We start from the raw sequence: 22,519 nt of genomic DNA, 5'->3' as shown, positions 1-22,519 counted from the left end.
TCCTTTGTTCCTTCCCGCCTAAGGTTGTCTGCGCAGCTCCACGCGCCAGACCCCTTACAAGGAATCCTGCGTGAAGACCACCTGTTTCAGCGATTCGCGAGACGAACTCTTCTCGCAGCGCGCTTAGGATTTGTAATTCTTCTCGCAGCGCGCTAAGAACGGTAGTTCTTCCCGCGACGCGCTAAGGATTTGTAGTTCTTCTCGCAGCGCGCTAAGAATCGTAGTTCATCCCTTGACGCGCGAAGAATTATAGTTCTTCCTGCGGCGCGCTAGGAATTTTAGTTCCTCCCGCGGCGCGCTAAGAAATGTGATTCTTCCCGCGACGCGTTAAGGTTGGTTCTGTCTGCCTTCGCGCTCGCGCACTTTTGCCTTCGCGCTCCAGCCTTCTCGCGCTATGTCTTGAGTCTTTTCTTCTGTTTAATCTAGCCGTTGCTTTTGTGTTGTCTTATCTTTTGTGATGTTGACCTAATCTGCTTTATGTCTGAAAAGTTACTTTCGGCGCAGCATGCGCGCCAACCCCATTGGTTGGCAGATAAAGTGACTGACATAATCTTTTGAGAATCTGCTTTTGCCATGCTTGACCAGTACCTTTTTCTGAACCGCCCATGCCTTTTTACTGTTCCCTGTCAGCCTTTTTCTCTTTTTCCCTGCTGCCATATCTCTTGATATCTTTTACTTGCTTTTGATATCTTTTGTTATCTTTTGTTTTGTCTTGTTCTGTTTGTCTTGGAATCTTTTCCCCTTTTTCTGGATTTATGTCTCCTAGGGTTTTCCTATAAATAATAATCTTATTTTTCTTAACACTACACACACAAACACTTAATCTCTCCTGTTCTCCTTGCTCTCTCTGCCGCCTCCCTCTCTGCCTCCGTCTTCCTCCCTGTTCTGCCCTGCTTTTCCGGTAATATATATATACTATATATAATAATTTACTTATTAATTATGCTAACTTATAATCAAGACTTAAAACAAATCATTAAAACAATAATCTTATTTATAGGTTAACTTGTGCTTGTTTAAAGTTGGTTCTTGCTTTATCTTTCACCGCATCGTTTATCAAGTGAGTAATCTCGTACCTAATCCCTTTTTATTTTTAATGTTTTGGGATGTTCATGTGTTCATACAAACTTAGAGTCTTAAACTTGTTTATGAACTTTAGTCGCGCAGTATCCCATGTGTTGAGGACGTTTACTTGGCTGTTTATTTGTATGTGTGTATCATTAACCGCTTTGTTCGGCCTATTCCGAAGTTTTCATGGATCCATTAGATGAACACGGGAGACCTATCGTTTACGGTTTTCTTTGTTTACACTTGCACAGATGTTTTCTCGTTTTTGTGCTCAATTGGGAGCACGGATTGAACTATGAACTATGAGCTATGATCTATCTAGGCTTGATCACAATCTGATTGCACCCTTGTTAAACACCAGACATACACGTGTTGCGCGCAGATTTATTGTTATCTATGTATTGTATTAAACTTGATTTCTCACCAACACGCAAGTGTTTGACGTTTATTTTAACACATGTTCAGGTTTGCAGTAGCTGTTTTGGAGCGTGTGGACACATAGGACGTTTTTACTTTTGGACCTAGATTAAAATGTATCAAGACAAGTTATTGCTGTTCGAATATTTTGATTTATAATATATTGATTTATGTTGGTTTATTTATATCTTATGTATACGTTGCGCATGCGTGAATGAATATATTTATTAAATATTGACACCCAATAGTGTCACGAGTAATGAAACAATATGTGGCGCCCCGATGTATAATCCGCCTTTGGTCGGGGTGTTACAGTAAGCATGCTATGTAAATTTCTCCTACTTTACCAAGAAGACGCACGGAATAACTTGTGAAATTGCTGGCACTAAAAATAACAGGACTTTTATATAAATCTGTCAAATTTCACAAGACTTTTATGATGAGTATGAGAACAAACCTAATTCGTTTATTTGTTTCATTGGTTCATATTACCTTTTATATAAATCTGTCAAATTTATATAAATAAAACCTATTAAAATGTTCATATGTTTTGTTGTTTTACTTGTAAATGTTTACCTATGCATGTAAAAACGAATTTTGTGCATGTATATTTTTTAAAAAAGATGAATAAATATTGCATTTTAACAATTTTTTTTGTTTTAAGTTTTTTAAATTACAAAAAAGTGAATGAAGTAGAAACCGCCGGTGCGAAAACATTGGTTCTTTGGCAGGGGTAGCGAGGGTGGGTCCCATATCAAATATTTGATTTTTGATTTAAAATTAAAGGGATTTTGTTATGAGGTTGAAATTATATATTTTTCCCTCACATGTATAACACAATGACAAATACTCCATTTAATAAAGAAAATTGATAGCGGTCAAAGTAAAGGACCAAACCGAACACTCGACGCCCCAAGGCAAACGTCGCATTCTTATCACTTTCTAAGTTAGCACTTTAAAAACAATTTGTACGTCATTAACCTTCATATATATTAAAAGTTTACAAAGATGTTTATTTAGGGCTCGTTCGGTTCACGGATTTTTTTAAAGGATTTGAAATTGGAATTGGATTTGGAATTGGAATGAAATGGAATGTTTGAGAATCCCTTTCATGTGTTTGGTTGGTTAATATGTAATGGAATTAGAATCTTCTTCATTCTCGATTTTTTTTTTAAGAAGGAGGACAACGAAGGAAACATTTTAGTTTTTTTACATTTTTCATTTTCGATTTATATTTTGAGTTATGATTTTATTATTATTATTTTTTTTTGGATTTTTTTAAGGGTTTTTATTAACAATAAAAACCCCTCCAAAAAAAATTCAAAAAAAATAATAAAAAAATCATAACTCAAAATATAAATCAAAAACAAAAAATGTAAAAAAACTAAAACGTTTCCGTCTTTGCCCTCGTTCTTCAAAAAAAAAAAACGACCCGAAACTCGTTTTGACCAGTTCCGACCAAACCTTTTGACCCTAACCCGTTCCGACCCATGACTCGTTTCGACCCAACCTATTTGCCACCCCTAGTGATTAGGGTTAATAAAACAATCCTTTATTTTCCATAACAATCCTTATAAAATAAGTGGGATTTTAAATCCTATGAAATGTAGGATTTGATGGGATTTAGTTTCCATTCCCATTCTTTCATTTAATGAAACGAACGTATCAATTCATGGGATTTAAAATCACATTCCTTTGAATTCCTTCCAAACAAGGAACATGACCTTAGAAGTTCCTCAGTAATCATAATTAAACTTTCCAATATCATCGTGTTGACCGTTTGTTGCACGTTCCTTTCCAAAGTTCTATTGTCCAAATTTCATATCTTTTGATGAACGTTTCTTCCACTTTCCTTTTCAAAGGCCCACCTAATTAATGGTGTTATTTTTCTAAGCATGGCCCAAACCAAAAGTAAACGGCGTTGAAATTAATTTTCTTTAAAATTTACATCCATTTACAAATCACGCACACTTTATACAAACAAGTGCTTACACAACATGTGAAAATATAAAAGGTTGATCGCTAAATGCCTAGAAAAAAAACATAGATACAAGAGTGACACAAAGTTTTTTCAAACAAATAATACTCATATATATGTTGAGAAAGATTATTTTTTTGTTGACGGATAACTAGAAGACGACTAACATATTTTGAGTGTCCTGCACTTAATTTGTCATACTCTATATATCTAAAGAAAATTAAGAACGGGCAGTGCCCCTCTTAGTTACCCTCTAGATCCAAATTTAGTCATTTCCTTTTTCAACCGGTTAATAGCTGCTATTAAAGCTCAAGATTTAGGCTTTAAAATCATCAAGAATTGTGTTTTTACAAATATTATAGAAGAAATGGCGTAAATCTTCACCAGTGGTTGCAGTTTTTTACTGAATGCTGAGGGCTGCAGACATTCAAAAAATGAACCCTGAAACATTCAAAAAAAAAAAAACATTTTATGAGAAAAATTTATCATGAATTTGATTTTCATGTATGTTGTATATATAATAATTAATTTAGAACTTTGGTGCTGCAAAGTCCTCGTCAGGCCACTTTGCGGCACCTTATTGGTGGTATTTTGTTTTTTCTTTTAGTTTCGGTCCGTATCGTACGTAACAAAAATCGACCGAAAACCAATTTTGTTTTGTTTTAGTTATGGTATCGTAACGACTAACGAACGTGACGGAAACCGACTGGATTTGCGTAGGCTCACGCGTTTTGTTTTAGTTCTGGTATCGTAACGAAAACCAGACGAATGCTGATTTTTTTAGTTCCGGTACCGTAAAAAAACGTGACGGAAACCGACCGAATTCGTATAGGCCGACCAACTCAACGTCCGGGATCAATAACGGTTGGGGTTTACCAACGATCGAGTTTTACTGATCGACGCCATCCCATTGATCCACCTCAATATTTATTTATTTTTTTTAGTTCCGGTGCAATAAGACATAACCGAAACCGACCGAATTCATGTTGACTTACCGTCTCAATGCTTGAGCCCGACAATGCCTGTGTTTTACCATCATCTGAGTTTTATCAACCTGTCCCAACGCAATGTGCCAGTGCCAGGTATAACATAAGTTATATATAATTATCTAAGTCTTTTTTCGTGATAACATGGTCCATCAAATTAGGCTTAGTTGTTGTTTCTACAAAAGTGGCCCAAGTTAATTCGGGTAGATTGGGCTTTGTAGTCGTCATTTAGACTTTTAAGGCAAGTGGTATCAACACAACACCAAATTTTGAAAAAAAGACAAGGGTTCTATGAGTACTTAGTATACATAAGAAAAAAGATTGATAACCCAACATATGTGTCACACCCCGATCAATGAAGGTGAAAACATCGAGGCGCGACATGATTGCTCATTGCACAATGACACTATAAAGTTACAATATTTAAACAACTCATTTAAATCCATATCATCATAAATAACACAACAATTGTTCATACAAAATGCCAAATAGATAGATAAACAAATAACTTGTTCTTTTATTTTCTAATATCCTAAAGCCAAGATAATAAGTTTCTTCAAGTAATCCAATCAAGCTAACATCAAACCTGTAACATTGCATAAAATAGAGTTTGTCAACACGAAGGTTGGTGATCAATTTTCATAGTTTTGGACAATAAGTATATAGTATGAAATCCACAATTAGTATATGAAAACAATAAATAATAGCAACAATTTAGATAATAAAACTGTCAATAAGAATACATTGACGACAATAATGAAATCGTCAATAAGAATACATTGACGACACCTTTCTATATGGGGATACCATATATACTCGGAATTAACGTATGATCATACTTTGATGAGGCTACCCGCCTTAGCATTCAAGAGGCTACCCGCCTTAGCATTCAAGAATTTGCACATAATCATGTAAAGCATATAACACCAAATCGAGCATTTATTTAAGTAAACATATACAATACGTGTTGTGGTTTAAGACTCAAGTATAAATCATTTGAATTTGAATAAGTATGCAATGCCACCCCCAAAATGAAAGATGGAAAACGGGGGATGAAAAAGTACTCACATTAACAAGTAACTTGAAAGATAGTGTCGTGAATAATCGAAGAGATCGGTTTAACGAGCAAGACCTATATTAAACGGGTCTTGTGTTAGTAGGTAGTCTTGGAAGGGTTTAAAATAAAATACATGACAAATAAAGTAAATAAATAAAGTTTAGGATTTAAAATGTAAATATTTGAGAAATTAAAGAAACGAGTTTTGTAAAATAAGTTTACTCGAAACCGGGTCTCGGTATTCTATTCATTAGTTTTTTTTTTCTTTTTTTTTACTCAACCTATGTTAAGTAATAATGTGGGTTAAAATGTGATATTGCAAAACCCTTGGTTATAATAATACCCAAAACGAGGTTTAAACGAGTGTTCGGGTTTGTCGGTTCGAGACTTGATAATTGACCAAGCTCACAGTTAACTTCCCAAAATAATAAATGTTATGAGATAACTCAATAAAATCAAAATAGACTTAACCAAGTATGTAGTTCTATTGTGAAGAACCTTAACGTTCGTTAAGCAAGTATACGACCTTATCGGTTCGAACTTGTTATAAGATCAAGTTGGTTACCGACATGCCAAGTATGTTTAGAAACTAACTAAAATTGATTTAAAATATAATCTTGAAGAAAAATATGAGTTTTGGTGGCTAAAAACATACTTGTGTGTCTTAAGCGAGTGAACTCGGTTTAGTTCGGTTTTTGGTTCGGTCCTTGACTCGGAATAAGACCGATGATGGTTACCACATACCCAATTACCATGGAACTTGTAAAATAACTTATAAATAATAATACTCAAGTTTTACATTCAAAAAGTTAACAATAAAGCTTTTAAACAAAAGTTCGGTTTTTGGTTCGGTTCTTGACTCGGAATAAGACCGAGGATGGTTACCACATACCCAACTACTATGGAACTTGTAAAATAACTTATAAATAATAATACTCAAGTTTTACATTCAAAAAGTTAACAATAATGCTTTTAAACAAAAGTTCGGTTTTTGGTTCGGTTCTCAACTCGGGATGAAACCGAGGCTAGTCACCACATACCCAATACCATGGAACTTGACAAATATGAACAATAAACTAAAATATGTAGAAGTTAAGCAAGTATAACAAGTTATATGGTTAGATTTGTTAAATATATAAACAAGAACTACAAAGTCCTCCATGTAACCTTGCCTTACTAGCCCGACATTTCAACCGGCCGAGACCGGAGAAATGAAAGACCGAAGGTAAACAAGGAGTGTATATTATATATATGTTGTAACATCAAGCTTTAAGTGTTGAGAAGTTAGTTAAAATGAAAGATTAGCTTATGAAGAACAACCTTAGAATTCAAGAATTTGAGAGAGAAATGAAGAAATGAGCAAGCACAAATGAAGAAGATGGGTGTGTATATATAGAGTAAGTTGAATAGGTCTTTCATAAAGGGTGTTTCATGAAAATGGGTTGGTTATAGACCCAAGAAGCACAAACTACAAATGGGTCCTTCAAGTCTCCATTTTGGTAGTTTTAGTCCCTGGAGTTCGTTTTGAGCGTTTTCGGGGAATTTTAAGAACCGAAAAGAGTGTTTTTTTTATCCAACAACTATAAAACAAATATTTAACATACAATTCATCATTTTGATAATATCGAAAGGTTCGGGATACAAAACGGGTCGGGTTTACATTAAGAATACAAGTATAAAATAACCCGAAATTGACAAATGTCACAATATGGTTGGGTTTGCCCCTATAGGCCTAAATGATTTTAGAAATGATAACCATACTAAGTAGTATACATAAGAAAAAAGATCACAAATATGAGTTTTCTACACATGTGAAGATCGTTTTATTGAAGCCTATTACATAATACTGACTGAGTGATTCAGTACCACTTGAAGAACTTGGATCAATCCTAGTTGAAGAAGCAACACCACTATACGGTGTCTGACCACCACCAAGTATTTGACTTCTTGGTAGTACTCGCCACTTATCAATGTATGCCATAGAGTCAATATGTAGGATTGATGTCTTCCGAAGATCGATATGTAGCCATGAGTGGTATACTTCAACTTCTGCCCACATGAGTTTTGTTGCCTTTCTCGTCTCTAGTGTATCACTATCTCCATTGAGACATTCTTCAACATTTCTTACAATTTGGATGCCTTCCCTCATACCGGAAAGTAATGACTTCACATGACCATGTGCAATGTTAGGAAGTGCAATGGCAATTGATGTTAATGTTACTAAAACAAGGCTCCAACAATTGTGAGTTTCATCCTGATATAAAGGTTGGACTTGGTCATTTTCAAACTCTACCACCCCATCGAATCCTATAGATTTCTCAAGAAGCACCATAAGATTGCGTGGTTCTTTCTTTTCTGAGGCACGAAGTAGTTGAGTTATATAACGAAGTGTGTTTCTTAAAATTCTATCTGAAAGCTTTGCATCCTCTTCAATTTGTACAACATATACACTGTATTCTTTTATTTCCGAGCTCCCATTGTCGTTAGGCGTGTTTGCTGCATTTTGAAACCTTTCCATACATGACTTGAAGAAATGCCAACAGTAAGAGAGTAAGATCAAAAATATTCTTGGAACAAAACATATTGTTTTTCATATAACCAAGACCAAAATTTGAAGTGATATACAAAAGTTCAAAAAGGTGTTTTTTATGTTGTGGAAAACTATTTTGCAATGGCGACCCTCGATGTGTGAATAAACATGTATGCGTTTCCACTGCTGAAGCCTTTGGATCCAATGCTTTTCCACTCGAAAAACATTTAAATGATTCTTGCTCCATTCCTTTGAGAGATTGTAATGACCAACAGATGAGAGACATCTAAAAATTGGTGCAATACTACCTACTAAAGTCCCAACCGATTGCACAAAAAAAATTACGTCAAGTGACCAGTTATAATCTGTTTGCATACAGCCATATAATCCATAAGAATGCCTCCTTAACAAAAATTGTACAAGTTGTACACCTGAAAATAAAGAAGCATATAAGCATATAACCCCAAATGCAGAAGAAACCGGTGAGCAAGCGATAACAAATTGCGGGTTACGAGTTTCTGTCATCATCCAATACTTTTTAACATAGCCTCTTAGACCCTTAGAGGAAAACATTTTCTCTTGATAACTTGAAACCAATCGTTGTGACTCTTTGTACCGGTGTTCTAATTTTTCTCTAGACGCTGAAACTGCTAAAGCTACCGAAAATGGCAATACAAATGCTAGTATAAGTAAAGGAAGCCTGTCTATATAGATAAAAAGCACCTGAGTATAAATTTGGATTCCGATATTTGCAGCAATTGTGATCATGAAGATGCCCAAGGCCACGATGTTCATTAGAAGCTCTTTTCCATCCATAAGCCCTAATGATGGGAGAAAATTGGCTAGCATCACGGTCAAGAAATAGATTCCAATCATCTTTGTATATACAATGTATATGCCACAACCTTCTCCGGGAAGTTCACTTGCTAGATCCACCGGGAGCTTCATTGCTATTGCAATAAGAGTGATGGTAGAAGCATTAAGAGTGAAAAGTTTGTTTGGAAACCAGAGTTTCCATTGCCAAATTGCTTGAATGGCATCGGCTGCCATCACAAGAGTGCATATCAAAGACGCAACACCAACATACAAGCCCACCCACGGCATGGCCTCCTTTGGAGACTCCCAACCCATTGTGCTAAAGATATGATATATTATACAAAGCTTATGCTTAATTTGGTAGAGCAAGAGTGAACATACTTATACATTTATTTAAATACTAAAAGATAAAAGATATTTGCATACAAGTTCAGGAAGATGTTATCAAATATCAATAATTTATTTTCAGTTTCATCTCGTTGGATGTTTCTTCCCCTTTCCTTCTCAAGGGCCGGCACTATCCGGCAAAATTATTTAGTGCAAGTTGTTGATCGAAAGTATGACTTAACAATTCGCACAAAAATTGCATGCAATATTAACTTATTTGTTGTATTTCAGAATTGATAATTGTGACGAATAATAAGTATACAATAAGCATATTTGACGTGTCTCTTAAAAAATCACTATATTATTAAGAACAAAATCAGTTACGTTTTTTTTATATTTTCAGAGATATCCTAGAAAAACAATCACAGTATACATAACATTTTTGTAAGGCGCTATTTTTATAAGATTTGTACTACAATCCATATTCTTGTCTATTTTGATGAACTTAAAAACAAATAAAAACTATTACCTAAAGTCTCATGGACCGCCAGACCGAACAGCCGGTCCAATCGGTACAACCGGGATTCACTTGTTTCACCGGTCCATTTACCCTAGTTAAACTGTTTACAAAGAACCGGCGGTTATGCAAGTAACCGGTTGAACCGGTTGCCTCAACTTGGATTTGGTTACTGACTATTAGGAATATGATATAGCGGCTTAGAAACTTTTCTGAAATTCATGATACCCTAACAACTAGGGTTGAATTGTTAATCAATTAGGAAAGTGTCTCTAACAAGATACTATCAAATTATCCGATTACTGTTCGCATCAGGCCACTTTTACACCCAAATTTCTAACATAGAATATATGATTTGGTTATGTTTCCTTTGTGATAATTCTTAAAACTAAGTGTGTTTCAACTAAATGTTTAGTTAAAATGTCACGTAATCACCATTTAGACGAAAATAAATTCATTAACGTCCAGTTTAAATCAAGTGTAATGGTTTTAACTAAATGCAATTATTGTTTAATGATTTTTTTTATTTACATAATATTGTTTTGCTACTCAATCAGTTGTTAATCAATTATACTTTTAGACAAATTTGCAAATTAGTATATAGATAATTTGAGCTTGGTGACACAAATAACTTTTAATAATTTTTTATTTGAATTTTCTGCGTTTAAAATGTTTTTTCATTTGGTTTTAATTTGTTTTAAAAATATTTATTTTATGAATTTTAAGCACTAACAGGCAAATGAACTTTTTGTGTAATGAATTATATATGGGAGTGCATTTTTTTTAATAAATTAACATTAATGGATTTGCTCGCCATGGGCATGGCGGAAACACATTACCAGTGTTTTGAAACCCGGCTCGGCTGGTCGGACTAGTCCAACCGGGACCCGGTCCTACACCGAGCTAGGTCGGGTATTTGGGCCGTTTTCTAAAAACCCGGCCTGGTTTCTGCGGGTGGCGGTTGGCCCGGACCCGGTGATCCGGTAAAACATATTTTTTCATTATATCCAAAATAAAATGTGCATGCCGGAATTTGAACTTGAGTCATTTTCAAGATAAAAGCTTTAGTAATTACCCCATGAACCAATCGGCCAAGATTCATTGATTCTTTTATTGATCAAATATAAATCATATATATTTAAAAAGTAATGTATTAAACATAAATAAACATTAAAGTTTGTTATTATTATTATTATTTGGTTAGTATTAGTTTATATATATATATATATAATGCACGAGACAAGGATAAATTAAGACACTTGATTTTAAGAGTTTTTTAAGAGTTTTACAAATTATAATGCATAAAGTAATGTGTTAATAGGGTTAAACTTGTCTTTTAAACATAACATAACTTATCCACCTTACAAGTTTACCCCCTCATCTTTAACCATATTATGTTTTTCATTTCAATTTTAAACTAACTTCCCACCCATGGATTTTAAACGACAATAACTTTTTCATACGTTAATATTTTTATAGAAATATTGCATCATAAGAACGAACATTTTATTCTCTTTAATTTGAATATGATATTATTATAATTTTTAAATTTTAAAGAAATTAATATGTTACGTAAGAGCGTTCAATGCCGATTCTGATGGTTTTTAAGTTAAACTTGTGAGCCTAACGTTAGTATCATTTTTTGTCGTCCAAAACCAAAACATAATCATTGAAAAATGAAACCAAAATTTTACTTACGGTATGGTTCCGGTTTGGTTTCACAGTTTAAGCTATGTTAATAAATGTTGTTTAAAATAATTATTAATTTAACCATACCATCAATCCTAACTAAGCATCAACAAAATATGATACCTTAGAGGATCATAATATGAGGAATGATAATTTTAGCCAACTGACCAAAAGTAAAAATATCAACTTTAAAACCACACCGATATCCGGTTTAAACTGTTTCATGGTTTTAAACCAAACCATAACCATGAACACTTATAATTGTTATGTGATTAACATGGTCCGCGCTCAAACACCCGCCGCATCACACGGGCATCCGGCTAGCGTGTGTGTGTGTGTGTGTGTGTATAGGAGAGGGTTCAAATGAGAACCACTCCTTAATTTAAAAACTATGAAAACTACTACTAACCAATCATAGAATTTTGTTTTTTGTTTTTCTTTTTTAATCATAAATGGCAATTAAGTAAATTGTTACCCCATATATTAGGAATGGTTATCTCTCTTAATAAATAAAATTGTTCACCAATTTTCACTCATTAAGTTTATCTAAACCTCCGACTAAGTCCGATGACCATCAACGAAGACTCAATGTAAGCAACATCTTGGAAATTGTCCTGCAAATATATTGCAGTGATAAAAAGGTATAATCTTACTAATATATTAAAGGAACACAACATGAACACATGGCATCTTTCTAAAGTGTCCACATAGGATGACACATAAGTTACTTTTCAAAATTAAACCCTATTTAAATCTATTAAATTAATAATATATTACATTTACATTTAAGGATTTCGAATTTATAATAAGATATTTGAAGGCTTGTGAACAATTTTTATATTTAATATTTTTTCAAATTTATATATAATATAATATTTAATTTTATATATGACAAATTGTTATGCATTCCTAAATTATAACACGTATATAAACATGTTTTTTATTGATGTTATATTCTTTAGGGGGGCTTTAAATATACCAAAAGTTTTTATTTGGTATACCAAGTCAACCCTATTAATCAACTACTAATCATTCAATCAACTACTAATCATATCAATCATCATTTTTATTCTATTTTATTTAAATATAACTACTAATCATTACATAATAATTATTTAAACTACTAATATCTATTTTTTAATTAGGTTTTTTAAAGACTATTGTAATTAGTTTTTTGCAATACTAGTATTAATAATAGTATATTAAATATTTTATTATACAATTATGAATTATTACTAGTCTTCTATTGAATATTTCCCTTCTAATTCGAATGGGCAGTCAGTTTTTTTTTGTGCCAGAAACTTTACTTGAATCCTTAAATTTATATTTTCCGCCACGATCACACATGATTACAACTTTATACACGAACCCATTAGGATATTTGTTCGATCTTTTAGTGACGACGACAACACCAAGAGAGCGTGCCAAGTTTTGTACCCAATTCATCAATTCTTCATGGGACCCGAACACCTAAAAATTAATAAAAAGTTAATAAAAAGAATAGATAATACACTTAATAATAAAAAGTTAATAAAAAATGTGTATATATAAGTTAATAAAAAAGAATAAATGATACACCTAATAATAAAAAAGTTAATAAAAACATGTATATATAAGTTAATAATAAAAAGTTAATAAAAACATGTGTACATAAGTTAATAATAATAAGAATAAATTATGCACATAATAATAAAAAGTTAATAAAAAACTTAATAATAAAAAGTTAATAATATATTAGTTAATAAAAAAATAAATAATACACTTAATAATTAAAAGTTGAATTTTTGGGAGATGTGTTCATGATTGGTTCACCAAAGTTATGTCATTGAATTTTGTGAAATTTGGAAATTGAGCAAAAAAGCTTCTTGGAATCAAACATCATTAATGACTTTGGTATACTTTTGGTATATTTAACAGAACCCATTCTTTATTCAGCCTGTGTATTATACGGGATATAACCTAGTATGTGTAATAATTTCCGATCATTTGCTAGGCTTTTGAACCATTTATTTGGGATTTTCAAAAATAAAAATACAAGAAATTAATGACTTTATGTACACACTTGCACACATCTCGTGCTTTTCAAGAAATTTAATTATGATTTTGTAGGATTTTGTAATTTTGGGATTCTTATTATAGTTTCCAGAATGATATAACATGGAATGATTTTATGATTAGATGAATTAGCGAACACTTTCATATAGTTGTTTAATTGTTTTATATAATATCAAATCTTGTTTAATTTTTTCATATAGTATCAATAAAAAATTCATTAGATGGGAAATTCAACATTTTTGTTGCAGTGGTTTGGTTATGATTTCTTAATTGGGTAGTTTCCTCAAGTTTGTTAATTGCAGCAATGCTCAATGTGGAAAATGTGAGTAGCAAATGAAGAAAATCAATAGGATGCATAGTTCATACGTGTTAAGAGTATATGTACATAGTTACAAGTTCAATTGTTTTTTTTCCCTTTTTTCGAATCATGAAGAACATGAGCAACATACACTAGGATACATATATGCATCCTTACAAGATGTACACCTTTTCTTATGTTAGTTCTTTCTTATATTTATCCGAGTAAGATCATATATGTATCCGAGTAAGATACATATATGTATCTGAGTAATACCATATATGTGTCCGAGTAGGATACATATATGTACCCGAGTACGATACATATGTGTACCCGCATAAGATACATACATGTACCAGAGTAGCATGCATATATGTAACATTGAAATTGTAGTAACATCAATGATTGTTTAGGTCATGTAGTTTTAGTATAATTGCATATGCGTAACTTTGTTTTATTATGGATATGTAAATATGTTGTTAAATTAATATACATGACCCTATTGCTACATATATGTTTCACCACAACTTACTTTGTTTTAGCATGTATGGTGTACATTGAGTAACAACAAAACAAAAAGAAAAAAAACTTTAATTATTTTAATATTTAAAAAATATAATAAAAATTAAATATAGAATACATATAGGAGAAGACCCACTCCAAATTTAAAACATAAAAATAAGAGTTATTCAAAGCACCCCAAATATAAAACATAATATGTAAAGTGTTTTTGCAAATAGAATCGATAGAAAGTTAAAAATCTTTACCTACAAAAGCTACAAATATGGATATGAAGAAAGAGAATTTAAAAATAAAAAATAAAAAATATGAGCTTTCAGGGTTACATACGTATAATTTAAAAACGGATTATAATGTAATTGGAGAGAGAGTGAGAAATTTTAGGATGGATGTGTGTTTTGAATCAATAATTTTTTTTAGTCTACCAAATTTACCTTTTACCTGATTAAATAATCTCCTTTAATTTTTATTTAATTACCTTATTGCCATTGAGTATACCAACCATTGATCTAAAATATCAATGGTTCAAATTGAATTAACTAGTTTTCTAGAAAACTATGGCTCTTAATTGAACTTTCTCATATATATATATATATATATATATATATATATATATATATATAAACTATTTATGACGTCATCCGGGTCAAATACCGGTCCGCCCTCCCGGGTTGGTCCAACCTTTGACCCGGTAAGACGTCAGGATCGACTTCCAGACCGGACCTGAAAATATTGCGTACTACCTCACTCAAAATCACATTGTGCGTAGTGGCTTTAGCTAGAACTTTGCATCCAGACCATCATTTTAGCGCCTCTTAAATGGACCACTACGTAAAGTCTTATTATACTCCTAAAATTAGTTGATTAATGTAACTAATCGATGTCGAAAGACCAATCAAAAACATTTATAAATTACCTTTACTAGCTAGGGCAAGTAAGGTGTCGAATCCACAAGGAATCAGTAGAAAGTGTTAATATAGTTCATTATTCACTAATTAATTAAAATAGGCGGACAAACGATGTCAAGTGGTTTGGAAATTAATTTGATTGTAAAACAATTTAAGAAAACAGTTACTACACTTCAGGTTCAGGATATACAATAAACTGATTGACGATAATTTATAGCACGTCGGGAAATCACACAGACATATATGATACGTTTATTAGAATAGATAAATGGTTACTAGACACAATAGTTTGGTTATGATGATTCATAGAACTTAATCCGAAGAATTAACACAACTGAACACGATCTATCTAATTACCAGTTCATTAATATAAAACTTAGCATCTATCAATGATTAATGGTAAACGGTTCAATGACGATAAGAACTTAATCCTAAATGTTGATGAACACAAACCAAATAATTGATGATAAACGAAAGTCCCAGAATCACAATTGTTTAATAAGTTCCAATAAACATATATATTCAATCAACCAAAATATTAATCAAAACTAAATCCCAATACATGTAATATTCATAAAAAATAATCAATTCATATGAAAACCCTACACCTGAAGTGGTCACGAGTGGTTTAGCCTTGCCTCTTCATCATAATTAGCTCGATTATGGATTGAAAGGATGAAACCATGGATGATTTGGTGATTGAGAGGTGTTAGGCTGGTGAAGAATGGCCCCAAAATCGTCCTTGGTGGCTAAGGTATGAAGGATATGCGGCATAGGGTTGAACCAGGCTTATATATGGAAGAAAAAACCTAAAAATCGCGTTTTCCGCCAAAGCGACCTTAGCCTACGGTCATAAGCCACTTCTTTACGGTGACTGGTCCACCGTACTGTTTTGCCCATAACTTCTTCGTTATAGCTCCGTTTTACGCCCCGTTTTCGGCCACGTCTTTGTCTTTAAATTATCTATCAACCCATATAATAAAATCTTCATTTCCACTCCATCTCAAATACTCCAATTTAGCTTCTTTAAGCCTCACTCACGTGTAAACGTAAAACTACTCAAAGTAATCGTGTCTAAGACATATAAACACACAAAGCACAGAATATAACTCACTTAACCCACATTATTTCACCCACACATCAGTTACTCGATATCTTATGTTACCATTATTACAAGGTTTTATAATAATGGGGCATATCAATTTGATTTTATCTCTTTTATTTAAGAATCACACAATCATTCTTCAAGGTAAACGAAGTTTAGTTGTGTCTTTTAACAAAACAAAGTTAACTAGGTAAAATCAGCTTACTAATTATTCGGAGGAATGCAAATTTTATGAAAAATGCTTACACTATGAGAGTACTAAAATTCTTACAATTTTGTTTTAATTATGCTATAAAATTAAAAGAAGCAAATGAGACCCAAACTTGATGTTCACGTTTGACGAATAATAAGTTGTGATGGGTGACCAATGGATGAATTGAAGTACCGTGTTATTCCCCTTTTCAAAACTGAAACCGTGTCAGTATTTATTAAACGATTTTGGCCTTGAGTTTAAAGATATATGGATTTACTTGAAAATTCAAGTGAAGGGGACCATGTACCCAAACATATGTTTACCTGCTCTATGATGCCGAAATTATGATGCTGCTTCAAAATATCTCAAGAAAATCTACAATTTGCTCTAGAAATTATGATGATTTTTTCATAAAATGTACTAGGAAAACTAGGTTTTTGAAACAAATTAACCATAAGGAGACTTGCCTCTAAGCTGGGCTATATGAATTATGTAAAGTTTTTTTTAAAACAAAATGTAAGTTTAAGTGTGTAGTTTGAACATTGTAGGCACATTTTAGATGACTCGTGATAAATACATGTAGGTTGCATCAACCAGAACAATTAGCTAGGTTCGTCATTATTGATATTATACGTACATAACAACCACAATAATGATATTTAGACTAGAAGACTTCATAAATAAGTTCTTCTAAGACATATATCCTAAATAAAGAGACGATCAAGGTGATTTGTTGCAACTTGAAGAAGTTAGTGGAATCCGGAAGAGAAAGCATCGTCATTGGGTATATGATCACCATTGGTTATTTGACCCTCGGGTAATGCACGCCAATTATCAATATTGTACGCCATTGAGTCTAGATCTATGTTAGGAAGCTGGCGTGCTTTAAGAATCTTAAGGATCTTTTTGGATTTACCAAGAAGTTGAGCTGCACTGTAGATGCTGTCTCCTCTTTTCTCTATTGCATGGTGATGACACATTATTTTTATAACATGTGGTAAATTGGTGAAACACGCGAGTAGTATATCTGCAATCATGGTTGATATCCACTCAAAAATTTCTTCATCGTTAAACCAACATTCGTGTTCATTAAAGTGCGATAATATCGTCTGAGTGATTCTATACATGGAACTTGCAAGTATAAACTCATCAGGTGAACGGTGTACACATTGTTTTTTGCTACTCATATACTGTATCACAATTGTTGCTGCTTCGTCGCCTAACCATTTAAGAATCTCCTTTGATTGTTTTCCTTTACAAGCCATCTTTTGAAGATTGATTTGTAGCCATGTGCGGTACACTTCAACTTCTGACCACACGCGTTTTGCTGCTTTTGTTGCTTTTAGTGAGTCATCATTTGCATCAAGACATTTTTCAATATGGCTTACAATTTGGAGGCCTTCCCTCACGCTGGAAATCAAAAACTCAAAATTAGTAGCGGCAATGTTAGGAAGTGCAATCGCAATTGTTGCCAATGTTACCAATACAAGGCTCCAAGAATTAATAGCTTCTTCTGAGTATAGAGGTGGAACTTGATCATTTTCGAACCTTAACACTCCACTGAATCCTGTAGATCTCTCTAGAAACTTCATAAGATGGCGTGGTTCTTTCTTTTCAGACTCATCAATGACATGGGTTATAGAAAGAAGCGTATTTCTTAACAATCTTTTTGAAAGTTTCTCATCCTCTTCAATTTGTACAACGTAGTTACTATATTTATCTATTTCCGGGTTCATATTGCTACTAGACATGCTTTCAACCCTTTTTAAACTTTTAAGAACTGACTCCAAGAAATACCAACAACAGGTGAGTAAAATGAAAATTGCTTTTGGAAAAAGACATATTGTTTTACATACAACCAAAACCGCAATATGAACAGCTAGACAAAAGTTCAAAAAAAGGGTTTTAACGTTATGGAAAACTATTTTGCATTGACGGCCTGGAATATTTGAATGAACATGGCTACATTTCCAGTGTTGAAGCCTTTGGATCCAATGTTTTTCGACTCGAAACACGTTTAAATGATTCTTGCTCCATTTTCTTGATAGATTATAATGACCGATAGATGTGAAACATCTAAAAATTGGGGCTATACTACCTACGATGACCCCAATTGATTGTATGATAAAAATTATCTTGAGTGACCACATATAATCTGAAGTACCATACCAATTTTCTTTCATCTCAATTATCAATTTAACGGAAGTGAAAGCAATGGTTATGCATATAACCCCAAAAGCAGAAGAAACTGGTGAGCAAGCAATACCAAAACTAGGGTTGCGAGTTTCTGCCATCATCCAATATTTTTTCACATAACTTCTGAGTTCCTTAGAAGAAAACCTTTTGTCTTGATGATTGACAGCCAACCGTCGTGACTCGTTGTATCGGTGTTCCAATTGTTTTCTATATGCGGAAACTGTCAAAGCTACTGAAAATGGCTATAGAAAGGGAAACATCAAGAAAGTAACTGATCTAACAGAAAGTAAACGGGTCTGAGTAAAAGTTTGGATATATATATTTACAATAATGGTGATCATGAGGATACCCAATGCCACAATGTTCGCTAGAAGCTCTTTGTCATTTGTCCGTCCTATTGATGGAAGAAAATTGGCTAACATGGTGACTAAGAACATGATGCTGCTTTTCTTCGTGTATACGTTGCTACCTCCTTGTTCGGTATTTAAATCCACCGGTAGTTTCATTGCTATTGCAATGAGCGTGATGGTAGCAGCATTGAGAGTGAAAAATTTGTTTGGGAACCAAAGTTTCCATTGAATAAAACCTTGTACGACATCAGCTGCCATCAGTGGCGGACCCAGGATTTTTTGTCAATGGGGTCCCAATTTTTTCGGTTTACAAAATTTTTCGGGTCGGTCGTTATTCGGGTCGGGTCGAGGCGAGGAACATAATAAACACACGGAACTATGGTGTCATTGGAAACGAGTAAGTAGAAGAATCTAAATTAGAAACTAGATGAAACATACACTTTTAATTCATACCCGAAAAACATGAACGTAATCTATATATATGGTCTTACATAATTGACCAAAACATGAAAAAATAACTCTTACACAAATAAATGATTAATTATAATATACATACACAAGGTAAATAATAAAAGAATATGCAAAATCCATGTTAACATTATATATGTTGCATGGTGATAATGACTATATGAGAGAAACTAACAAAAAGCACAAATACCCTAACTGAATAATTAAGACTAGGATATTAAAAAAACAACAAAAAAGGAGTATGATGGGGCTTGAACCTACAACCTCTCACAAGTAAAACAAGGGACTTTCCACTGTACCAGTTCAATCTTAATAGTATGGGTTCCAAGTATTAATTTTTATGGGGTCCTTACAAAATTTAATATACCGTCTCTAAGTAATTTTTAAAAAACATCGGTGTCCCGGGACCCCGATCGGACCTATGTGGGTCCGCCCCTGGCTGCCATTGCCAGGGTGCATATCAAAGATGCTATAGCGGTATACAAGCCCACCCATGGCATGAAGTCATCAGGAGTGTCCATTTTGCTAGACAAAACAAAATCTCGATTGAACTTTATTTAGTAGATCAACTGAGCAAGGGCCAACATGCTTGGTATATGCTTGAGTATAAAATTCAAAAGCTTTTTTTAGAAGTTTTAGAAGTTCAAGTTATCAGATATTTTTTTATGTTTCGTATCGCTTTCGCAATGAATATTTTCCCCACTTTTTCTTCTCAAAGGCCCCCTAATTAGAAAAATTATACTTCGTCAAACTCAATTATTTCAACAGAAGTTATCTTTGATTTGAATACTTCAATTTCTTGAAAATTTCTAGCTATTGGCGTGCCAAAAGACAAAAATGAAACGATTTTTTTTCAACACAATATGCCATCTAACATTTTTATATATCTATATGAAAAACACGTTATGGTTTTCTTTTTTCTTTCCATCAATCTCACATCCATGGGAGGCTCTGGGTGACCGGGGCACCCTTTTCTAGGGGCACACAATTTTAAAAATTATGGATGTTATATATATATCATTGTTTAGAATACCCTGATTTTACCAGTTGTTATATTTATTGCTATAACTTTTATCGTCGTTTAAAAAAGGGGCAATTTCATATATATACTTACAAATATTGAAAACATTATATATACCCATACAAAACTAAAAATATCATATATACCCAACTCATTAAAAAATTTTAAAAATGACCATACTCTTGTTTGATTAGATGCGATAAAAAGTTTACAATGTAGACATTCGATGCGATAAACCTTCGAATGGTTTGTAATTTTGAAGAAGTGGCGAGAGACGATTTGGTTGTCGTTAAAGGTGAGAAACATTGATTAAAATTATAACAATAACACAGGGTATAAGCACATTATAAAGGGGTCGAATGGTCTACTCGTTAAAAAATGGGCATATATGAAAGTTAAAACTTTTTAAGAAATAAAGGTAAAGCGGTCATTTATAAAATTATTATTAGTGAATAAGGATATATATGATACTTTAATTGTTTTATAAGGGCATATATGATATTTTAGTTACTTTGTAAAGGCATATATGATATTTTAAATTTTGTTTGGGTATATATGATATTTTTAATGTTTGTAAGGGTATATATGAAATTAATTCTTAAAAAAATTGGTTTTTATTATTTAGTTCGTTAACACTTAAGGGGTACAATTTTTTCAACTCGGCCAGGGTACGTGAATTACTGATATCTAATTAAGAAAGTACACTATTATATAATAGATTTTCATATAGTCTCGTGACTACAACGATAATCATACCAGTAAAATGGTGTTGTGTTGTGGTTATCAAACACAAGTCTTGTGATTGATAAATAAGTTAAATTTTACAATTTTTTTAAGGCAGAGTTGTACACGATTTTATGTAGGCGTGTGTAATAATTTGAAAAAACCGATTCAAAACTGATAAAACCGAACCGAAACAAAACTAGTGGTTTGGTTTTGTGTTTTTGTAAAAACCGAATTAACAGCTCGGTTTTGGTTTTGTATGTAATAAAAACCGAACCGAACCGAATTCCTAAATTTTTGTTTTTTTTAATATTTTATATTAAATAATTTATAAGAATTTAATAAATATATAACTCAGATATTTTTGGTCAAATACTTGTGGAGGTTGTTGCAAAATCGCATTTCACTGCTTGTGGACCAGGGGAATATTGATTCGAACGGAGGTGTGTCCAATGTGTCAAAGACGCAAGGATTCAATCATGCGTTCATTCACCCGTACGTGTTGTCTTGAACTTCAATTCCCACTTCATGGACTTCAGCCTATCACCACTCAAACTGAAGGAGAATGCTATAGATGGATTGATACAACATATGGTTCTAGTGCATTATTCCCTGTTTTTAGTTCAATAGTTGTGTGAAACATCGTTACGTTGTCTACGTTTCATATGCAGGGTATAGGTGGGAAATAAGCAAACGTTGGATCATTTAAGAAAATAAAATTCAAACATATTTTGTAGATAAGTGTTAAAATTTTGTTTTGCTTTTGCAAACCAGAGTTTTGTTAATGCAAATCCAAAGGCTAAACAATTTAATAAAATAGAGTTTCAACCCCGGTAACATTTAAAGTCGGGTTAAACACGATGGCATTATGCAATGACCACAGGCAAATCTTGAAATATTTTTTTAATTTTAGTTTTATTGGAAGTGTCATATCATCGTAAATTTGATCTTCATATTCAAAGTCGTTTAATTTTACACGAATTAACCATAATTTATGAAACACCAAAGGACTTGTTGGGCAATAAACTCCCGATAAATATGTAGTTGTGGTTTTAAAAACTTTAAGCAAATCGTTTAATTTTTGAATTAGAATCCCAATGAATTGAGGGAAACGCATTGACTTTTAGTTTAGCCGGAAGACCTTAATGGAACAATTGTAAAATTTTTCTTTGTCTTAGCGCACTATCAAACATTTTTCACGTCAAATCCACCTTGTAGGTACCTCCCAACTCGGACTTAAAATGATGGAATTCGTATCGCGACACACTTGGATATATCTTGTATATATTTGTTTACTA

The 22,519-nt window shown here is 32.9% G+C and overlaps 2 protein-coding genes across 2 annotated transcripts; both read right to left on the bottom strand.

The window, feature by feature from the left end:
- Window positions 1-3,843: 3,843 nt before the first annotated feature.
- On the bottom strand, window positions 3,844-9,167 carry LOC143581715 (uncharacterized). Its single transcript, XM_077064431.1, has 4 exons — window positions 8,382-9,167; window positions 7,347-8,030; window positions 4,459-4,517; window positions 3,844-3,904 (listed from the first exon to the last, which is right to left on the bottom strand). The coding sequence occupies exons 1-4, from the start codon at window positions 9,165-9,167 to the stop codon at window positions 3,844-3,846; spliced, it is 1,590 nt and encodes a 529-aa protein (XP_076920546.1).
- Window positions 9,168-17,194: 8,027 nt separating this feature from the next.
- Window positions 17,195-18,673, bottom strand: LOC143581725 (uncharacterized). Its single transcript, XM_077064439.1, has 2 exons — window positions 17,945-18,673; window positions 17,195-17,873 (listed from the first exon to the last, which is right to left on the bottom strand). The coding sequence occupies exons 1-2, from the start codon at window positions 18,001-18,003 to the stop codon at window positions 17,213-17,215; spliced, it is 720 nt and encodes a 239-aa protein (XP_076920554.1). The 5' UTR covers window positions 18,004-18,673; the 3' UTR covers window positions 17,195-17,212.
- Window positions 18,674-22,519: the final 3,846 nt, after the last annotated feature.

The sequence above is a fragment of the Bidens hawaiensis genome, unplaced genomic scaffold, assembly GCF_021521415.1.
Source record: "Bidens hawaiensis isolate Kalapana, Puna unplaced genomic scaffold, B.hawaiensis_p1.1 tig00031153_1, whole genome shotgun sequence".
Classification (NCBI taxonomy): Eukaryota; Viridiplantae; Streptophyta; class Magnoliopsida; order Asterales; family Asteraceae; genus Bidens; species Bidens hawaiensis.
Note: the sequence above shows the minus strand (reverse complement) of the source record. Positions and strands in the feature narration are given on the sequence as shown.